Source organism: Malus domestica, chromosome 08 (assembly GCF_042453785.1).
Source record: "Malus domestica chromosome 08, GDT2T_hap1".
NCBI lineage: Eukaryota > Viridiplantae > Streptophyta > Magnoliopsida > Rosales > Rosaceae > Malus > Malus domestica.
Genome location: NC_091668.1, coordinates 24,956,825 through 24,966,259, shown reverse-complemented (window position 1 = coordinate 24,966,259; position 9,435 = coordinate 24,956,825). Strand labels below are relative to the sequence as shown.

At 33.6% G+C, this 9,435-nt stretch overlaps 1 protein-coding gene across 1 annotated transcript; it reads right to left on the bottom strand.

Moving 5' to 3' along the window:
• Window positions 1-23: 23 nt before the first annotated feature.
• On the bottom strand, window positions 24-9,166 carry LOC103441715 (MADS-box protein SVP-like). The gene is made up of 8 exons (XM_070827289.1): window positions 8,888-9,166; window positions 8,386-8,589; window positions 3,785-3,869; window positions 2,872-2,971; window positions 2,236-2,282; window positions 2,000-2,107; window positions 317-435; window positions 24-238 (listed from the first exon to the last, which is right to left on the bottom strand). Exons 2-4 carry the CDS (start codon window positions 8,565-8,567, stop codon window positions 2,957-2,959), a joined length of 282 nt encoding a protein of 93 aa, XP_070683390.1. The 5' UTR covers window positions 8,568-8,589; window positions 8,888-9,166; the 3' UTR covers window positions 24-238; window positions 317-435; window positions 2,000-2,107; window positions 2,236-2,282; window positions 2,872-2,956.
• Window positions 9,167-9,435: the final 269 nt, after the last annotated feature.

Below are 9,435 nucleotides of genomic sequence, written 5' to 3'. Positions count from 1 at the left end.
ATGATTCAATTATTATTTAACTATTAATTAACGTGCTTATTTCTTATTAATAACATATCACGAAATTTACAAATGCAGACTAAAGAATTAATCTATTGCCATGCTGCATGGAACACAAATATAACACAAAATGGCACTCCCCCGGATATGTCCTCCAATAACTCGACTTCATTTGCTAATTTTAAGGAAGTGTGCTCTCCATCTTGGTCAACTTCTCAACCAGGAAAAATAAGGAAGCCTGAAAATAGAGAATACAAAATTGATTAGCAATTTCACTGAAAATGTTGTAGCATCCTGGCCGTACAGTTATACTTACCAACATCATGAATTTGCGATCTCGTACGAAATCATGCAAGTGATTTTATATGCCGTATACTGTAGTATTGAGATAGTGGAATCCCATATTTTCGGTTGAATAACGGCCGGTAATCGTCACTGTAACAATCTATTAGTTGACAACTTAACATGAAATCATGCAAGTGATTCACATTTAATAAAATAAATATAAATATGCATAGGCAGTACAAATAAAACATGAAATCATGCAATTGATTCACAGTTAATCAAATTAGGAAAAATTAGTATCCGGTCCCTAGTTCTTACTGTTCATTGATTAAGACCTTATTAGTTCTCAAATTTTGATTCAAGTCCCTATCATTAATGTGATAATGAATTTACATGTTTATTATATAATTTTTAATATAAAAATTAGTAATTAATTTAGGGTTTAATACTCACACCTCTATTAAACTTCTAATTAATTTTCAATTCAAACATTTCTAAAATAATAAAAAATTAAATTAAATTAAGTTTGTACCTATTAGTTTTTTTATATATATAAAAAGATTCTCAATTTTTTAATCTTAAATGTACCCATTCATATAATTTTTCAATTTTTTAAATCTTAAATGTACCCATTCTCAAATATATCAATTTGTTATATGTAAAATGTACCCTTTTTTTAATATAAAATACATTCAAATTTTTTAATCCATGTTTAAACTTATATGGGTACATTCTTTTTCGTTGATTTGAGAATGTATCCATGTTTTGGTACAATACCTTTTTTTGTTAATTTTGGTTAATGTACCCATACATATATGTATACACACACACACACACACACACACACACACACACACAATATAATAGAGAGTATAATTTATATTTTATTATTTTTAATCCCATAAATTATGGGTTTTATTTAAAATCTCATTAATATAAACAATTACAAATTTCAATTTTTAATTTTTACTTTAAAAATATAGTAACTTACATTATTATATTAATGTTAGGGACCTCAATCAAAAACTAAAAACTAACAAGGTTTCAATCAAAGAATATTGATAGTTAGGGACTGCATCCAAAGTGTCCCATCAAATTAATATGCATAGGTAGTGCAAGTAATGAAGAATTTATCGTATGATTAATGTTAGACACTAATCCAGTAGCTAGGTTAGACGATTCAGATAATATTTGTAGAAAAGTAAAAAAATTTAAAAAAAAAAATTAGTTTCTCTGGATAACACATATGTGCTATCCTCCACTAGTCCACTATTTTACCCTTGGTTTTCTCCAGATTTTTCTTTCGGGTGACGAAACGAACCAAACGGCCCAAAGAAACATTAGGTACATGAAAAAATTCTGAACAAAACCCAGATGAGCACTTGAGCTAATCTATGGACGTACAATAAAAAATTCACAACAGTCGGGTTTTCTTTAATTTGGTACAAACTAGTTGGTTTCATCAAATATTAGTTCTCTTTTTTAGTAATCACACGGGCTAAAAATAAAAAAACAGGTAAACCTATATCAAAACTCAAGGTCAAAGAAGGCGTGGCAATCCCAGTTTTATATTTGAACACGAGCTCGAGCTCGCCACGAAGGAGATGGACTACGTTCAACCCAAGCTTTTATTAAGACCTTCCCTAATGGCCTTTTTTCCCTTAAAAGAAAAGAAAATTTAAGTGCTATAAACTGGTAATGTGTAATATTCGACCTGATCATGCTGAAATGAATCAGCTTGAGAGAACCACCCATGATACGTAAGCAAAAGCTCCGCAAGGACAGCAGAATATCCCTTGTTAGCTTCTAGCAGCCTCAGCTCCTTGCATGTATAATCAGTGCATGCATAGGACAACAAAGCAAAAGTTCATTAGTGATAATTATTTTCTTTCTGGAAACTCTATTTTATATATAAACACAGAGACAACAATCATCTATTTAACTACAAACCTTTTTCTCAAGTGCCATAATCTCACTCGTAATCTTCTTCTTTTTTCCTGAAAAATGGAAAATTTGGAATTAGATGTTGTATAGAGATATATAATCCAAAACAAAAATGTTATTCTAACCATATTTTTCATACCACATTTGTACAACATTTCTAATAGACGTAAGGCCCCAGATGTGGTACGATATAAAAAATGTGGTAAGAGTAACATTATGTATTTCGTAAAATAACCTAATTAAAGTATATATACTTGGGTCAAAGTTTACATTCTTTACAACCGCCCAAAAAAAAGGTAAAGTCTTCATTCAAATTGACCAAAGGCTTAACGTGTTGATTAAACCCAGCCATAGTTCACTCATGCATAGTGAAAAATATGAAATTAGAGGAAGAAGTGCAATATTACTTTTATGGAGCTAATAACAAATTCTCTATTTGAAAGTTATTAAGACATTTGTCTTATTCTGCAAGAATGATATTTGAACAAAGACTAATTAAGCAATAGATCATCCGGATCATTGCACAATAGTACGTACTAAGACTCAAAAATGTGTTCCTCTATCCGAAGGATACCTAGATTTTAGAAGCCATGGTCGCCTGTATTCACTTGTAACAGTATAAATTAGCTAGCTAGAACATACCTTAGTTTCAATCACACAGCCAAGGCTTGCTTCCACCTATTTTTCTAACTTTTGCAGTTCATCCAGACCCAAGTCTTGACGTTCCTCACCTTTCATCTGCCTTTTGCATGCCAAACCAATTTCAGCAGACTCTCGTCAAACGATCATACCAGCTTAATTAACCACCATACATCTTACAAGCAAATTGATAAATTATAATTACCTAAGCTTGCGGGTCTTATCTTCAATGGAAGTTAAAGCTATAACTTGGAGTTATTACTTAACCACACGTACTTGCACATATTTAGCCCAAAAGGCCAACCATGATAATGTGACAACTACGCGTCCCACATTTTGATTCAAATTTGTGCCACGTGGACAAACAAACAATTAAAATTGGATACAACTATGATTCTAGACTGAGCAGAGGGTCGTCTGATTTTGGGCTCCATCTGCTTACAGCCTCAGTGGGCTGATGCCTCAAAATATTTTTTTAATTTAATTATTAAATATTTATTTTATTTTTATAGTTTATATAATTTCAATTAGTTGTTTGTCCATGTGGCACAAATTTGACATCACATTATAAAAAATGTGGGACCCACATTTGACACATCATCATTTAACATTAAATTAACGGACTGACTAACGAATGTATGATATTTCAACGAAATCGTAAGTTGATGTATGAAATAGCAATGTTCAAAAAACAAGTTATGAGTTTGTTATGGGACTCAAACTATGCAAAATGTAATTTACCTTTTTATTTATGTTAAAGAAATGAAATGCCGTAAAATTACATTCCATAGCTCCGAGTGTAGATCACAGAATGTGTTACATTCACTTGACACAGTTAATTGTTATACCACTAAAATTGGAAAATTAAAGAGCAATTAGGACGGGAAAAAGGAAAACCAATATTCAACTGAATTACCTGCAGTTGATCAAACGTGGGTTGATCTGATTTTTCCCCAGAAGTATGTGATTTGTTTTTGTACCTTGCAATCACATCCTTGGTACTTCACAACATAAAAGGATAAAATATAATTAGCACGTTTCATTATTATTTATAAATTATGACACATATATAATAATAATATTCAACAAAAATAAGAGAGAGAATTAGTTAGTGCTTGCAAACACTTCTGCAATAATCCCAAAAGTTAGTACTCGCATGTTGTATGTGGTTTTGTATGAGATTGTTATTACTCTGTTCTTTTCTGGTTCAATTTTTCATTTACAAAAATAATATAAAAACTGTGACTGAAATCAACCACTTTGAACATGCATGCAAACTAGGATAAAATACCCCAAAACAATAAAACAAAAACATGCACAGTTAAATGCTGCAGAACTAATTTACCAACAAGAAAACAAAATTACAACAAATTAATACAGATTTGGAGATAATTCATCAAGATTAACCATCCACAACAATATCACTTTGGAGATATTTGGTTCTGTTGCAATCCAACCAGCCAAAAGGTCAAAACATTAAGGCAAATCTTTCTGGAGGCTTTATTGCTTGATCTCGTTACCCGGATCAAAATGTTCAGTCGGAATATTACATATGAGATACTAAGATCACCAACAGAGGATACACACAACAAAAAGGCAAAACCAACGTTGGGGCTATTAAGTTAACTAAGCAAAATGGGCCTAAAAAGTCCAAGTCAGTTCCTCTCACATCAAGTCGGACATCATTGCAAATATGCTTTAATTGTTATATTTGCTACGTCCACATTTTGGTGGGTGGCTTGATTACCAATCCTGAATTTGTCAATGCTTTGCTACCATAGTTAGCAAAACAATATAAGAATAAGGGCGATTGCATGTACTATTAAGCGTATTAAGTTAATAAGTCATACAATGAAGTTTTGGAAGAGAGTAATTAAGTATAAACCAAGGGAAGAGACATGAGTCTTACACAATTAATTCGAGTTTATACTAGAGCACTTGACTACAAAAGTAATTTATCTCTTATAGAGATCAATGGAATGATGCAGAGATGTGCAAGAGAATTGCACATGGTCTTTATAGACGTAAAAAAAGCATATGATAGGGTACCAAGAGAGTTTGAAACATTCTAAAGAAGAAAGGAGTATGAGTATCATGTATCCAAGCAATCAAGAATATGCATGATAGAGCAAAGATTGCAACAAGAACTCATGAAGAACAAATTGAAAGCTTTCCCATTACCATATGATTACACCAAAACTCAGCATTAAGTTTTTACCTTTGTGCATTGGCAATGGATAAGTTAACTGGACACATTTAAGATGATATCACCCAGTGTATGCTTTTTGCAAATGATGTCGTACTGATAGATGAAATGCATAAATGAGTAAATGCGAAGCTTGACCTTTGACAATGAAGTGTTTGGAATCTAAAGGAATTCGCCTAAGTAGGTCAAACATAATATATTGAGTGCATGTTCAATGGGAAATGGAGTCGAAATGAGATAGGAGTGAGGACTGGATATTAGTAAGTACCAAAGAGTTTCTTTATCTTGGATCTACCTTGCAAAAGAACGGAGAATTGAATGGAGATCTCAACCATAACTGCAAGCTGGATGGAGGAAGTGAGAGTACATCAATTCCAATTCTTTCTTTTCTATTGATTTTATTTTTATCGATATGTATGGATCCATGGGTCTATGTTGTGTGTGGTTCGACCTCGTATGCCACTAAAGCTTAAGAGACAATTTTATAGGACGGCAATAAAGCCAACAATGCTTTACGACACAACATGTTGGACGGTCAAGCATCAACAAGTGCAAAAAATGAATAGTAAAGATGAGAATGCTTTGTTGGATGTGTGTGAAAAAAAAAATGGACATGATTAAGAATGAGGATATTTGAGGTAAAGTAGGAGTGGGATATTCGAAGATATTCGATTTGATCCCATTTTGCCCATTGACTCAAAAGTATTCATTTTTACTGTATAAAACTCAAATTCGCTCCAGATTGCCTTAATTTTGTTATGTGAGATGTTAACGCATGGTGAAGATTTATAATACTTGCTCTTAATTTCCTCATTTCACTCTATAAAACTTGATTTTAATATTTTTTTTTATTATTGAATGTTACCATATGAAGATTTATAATCAAATTCATTAACACGTTGACAGTCTTATTGGGTGGTGGGTTCCACATGTTTCAGGGATGCGACTTTTAAGTTTCAAAGAGATGCAATAGTCCACAAGTCAAAGTGGAAAGAATTTTGAGTTTCATGGAGTAAAATTGTGATTTTGAGTTATAGGAGGCAAAGTGAAATCAAAATTGAGTCCTAGAGTTTAGTTGTAAATAAACCTAATTTTTATCCTTTAGAAGAAGTTATTATGAGCAATCTACAAATTGCATAAACATCACACACAACGAACATATTAATATGATTTATTTTAGATACTCGGATACTAATTTATGTTGTACTTATGGCGAAATTTTTTGTAGTTAATAGTTGACAGGAATGATGGGAATTTCAAGAGTGGAATTGATATGGCTTGATGGGAAGCTTGCAATAGCCGAGATAGGAATTCTACCAGCTGGGAGAAGAAGTCCTTCTCCATGCCTACTTGAAGGAACATGATAGAAGACGCTTGATGCTAGAATGCTTGCAGCACTAGAATCCTCTCCTCTCGTTCTGTCACCAAATATATGGAGGTTGAAAAGTTCTCATTTAAGGTGTGTAAAACAGTACTTGTTTCCACTAAATATTGAATTCTTTATACATCTTATGGCTATCAACAAAGGGAATGAGGCCAACTCACCATGGTTATCAAGTGCTGATGACCACATCTTAGTCAAGTCGACCTGGATATGATGTCCCTCTTCCAGTAGTTCATCATAGTCAACCAAGGCAATGAGGTCAGCTCGAATTGCCTACGGTGTGGAGACTTTGGTGGCGTAAAAAACCCCTCTATATGTGGGAGTATATCAGCCCTAATCCACTCGACAATTCCTTATCGATATATTTGGTTCAGAATGGTATAGAAAGAGAATATCGAATAGTAACAATAGGAATATCTAGATGACAAAATAGTAACACACTATCTAGTAAATTCTTAGAAGCTTTTTATGACACAGTAGACAAGTTAAAAAACATCATCCTACAATAAGGGCATATTTCTATGCGTGCTGATTTGAGATGTCAGATTGATAAAGTAATCCTATATAACACATTTCAGGTTAAAGAAACCACTTTAAAAGTGATATTTCCCTTTTTATTAATAAAAATGACATCATCACTTACTATGTGGAGCGTCTTTTTTTTTTCTTTACTAAAACAAAAGCACAACTTTATCTAAATTCTTATTCCACAATTACATGTCAAAGATATTAATCTCACCCTTCCTCTCATGCACAATATTTATGGAAGAAGGTTTTAATCTTTGCAACTACTCAAGTTAGTTCATTATTTCATGCATGCATGTGAAAAATCAGGTTATATATGGCCATAGCTGCACCACCGATTGCCCTACTTGACGCAGGCATACATATTCCTTCTCAAAGGATCTTCAAGGCTTCTATGATGAATTCCCAAGTTTTCATCACATCACTTTCTTCCTAGTAAGAAAATCCAAAGCATATATAATTGAATTTTCGTATTTTAAGTCTTTAGCAAATTCACTGTAATCATTTACAGGTATTTTAGTTTTAGGTGGGGAGAAGGACAACTTTTGGAACATAGCCTGACATCGTGTGTTGAAGTTGTCATGCGTGTATATATATGGTACATAGAGAGTAGGTCACTCTTTTACTAGCCAAAGTATTTTATCTATCATTTTATGTTATCAGATTATTTATTTCAAATTGATTATCTGAATTCTAGTGAGAATGACGGTCTAAGAAAATAATAAACCCCAACTATTAATTTATTTATTGTTATCTACAACCAATTTGTGATAGGTGGGGAATATCATCAGATCAAAGCGGCAAGATAAACTATGAAACTGTAAAATAGTAATAAGATTATATAATTCACTAGACCAGTGGCTCTTGTACATATAGACTTCTGCATCGGACACGATTGTATGTAGCATGAAAAGCAAAGAGATAAGCATCACGTAAAAAATCGCCACCACTTCACAGATTGAAAGCATGTAAAAGTAATAAAATGTTAATTTCTCAAACTAGGACACCTAGCTAGAAGCTGTCTCAATCAAAAGCAAACCTCACTTTCCTGAACTAGATATTCTAGATAGCATTCATAGTACCTTATCTAGTTAAAACTCTCTCTCTCTCTCTCTCTCTCTCTCTGTGTGAGCTTTTGAATTCTCTAGCCTTTGGATTCTATAGCCTTTCTTCTCTGCCTTATCTAGTTTGTCTTTGTGTACATGCATAGATTATCTATCTAGCCAGTTAGCACTCTCTGGTCATTTGGGAATATATAACTTTTTGATCCAAATGACTGAATCTCTCTCTCTCTCTCTCTCAGAAAGAGAAGTTATCAAGTCATGTACTTGGTTATATTTGTTCAAGTTGGGAAAATTCGAAAGAATTTATAAGGCGGTGGGATGTTGTACAGGGTTGGTACCTGGAGCTTGAGAAATCAAAGAGCTTGCCAGTTTGAGAAAAGATGATAACACCAACTTCAGATTCACACAGAATCGACAGCTCTCCAGCTTTCTTGAAAATCCCTCTTCTCCTCTTTGAGAAGGTCACCTGCCTTGCCGGCCAGCAGTCGATCTTCCTGATCTTGATCTTCTCCCTCATCATTTTCTCCAATTCTTCCTACCCCCTTCAGAAACAATAATTCAAGTAAAATAAAATAAACCAACCATTTCGAATTTCCACATATATATAAATGTCCACAAACTCCAAAACTACCTTATATTTTCTGGGTTTCTGATAATTTTAAGGATTATTGACCACAAACCCTAGCGTTTCAAATCTAAATAAGTAAAACAAAACCCAGATCAACCAACCAGCCACAATCAACTGTCCAATATTTCGTAGTTACCATAAATTGAAGAAGAAGAAAAAAGGAAAACCATAAAGAAATTAGTTACTTGATTTTCCTCTGTTTTTTTGTTTACCTTCGTTGGGGTGGTTTCAGGTCTGAAGTTTTGGTCCGACCAGGAAATTTGCAGAGCAGTGAAAGCCAGCAATTTTGGAAAGAGAAGGGGAGAGGGAGAGAGGAAAGAGAGAGTTGGGCGCAGCTGGTTTGTTCATGAAAGGAAAGGCAGCGAAGTTTCTTTCCCATTTATGGAAATTTCCCATTGTGCCTTTTTCTATTTTTGTGGATATTTTTTTTGGAAATTAAGGTAATAAAACCTGGAACGCAGATCAGCAGGGGACCGATCACCACCGTTTAGTTTATATGCGGACCGATCACCGATCTAAGAGATTATCGGTTTTATTCTTCCTCAGCCGCTGGCTGTGCAGTTGACACGCAGCTGCCCTTTTGCCATGCGTTTTCTATGTTATTTACTCTTTTACCATGGCCTTTCTGTATCACCTGCTGCTGCAGCACTTTCATTTTAACTCACTAGTGTTAAAATAAGGACACGTGTCAATTTCTAGACGTGAATGATTTGTTTGTTCGAATTACAGAAATGGTTTTTCCTTCAGGGTTAAGAAAAAG

Excerpts from the sequence above, each read along its gene's own strand:
- LOC103441715 (XM_070827289.1), bottom strand. The coding sequence starts at position 8,567 with ATGATGAGGGAGAAGATCAAGATCAGGAAGATCGACTGCTGGCCGGCA. Across the intron at positions 3,870-8,385 it reads TTTGATTTCTCAAGCTCCAG|TACCAAGGATGTGATTGCAA; the intron begins GTACCAACCCTG and ends TATGTTGTGAAG.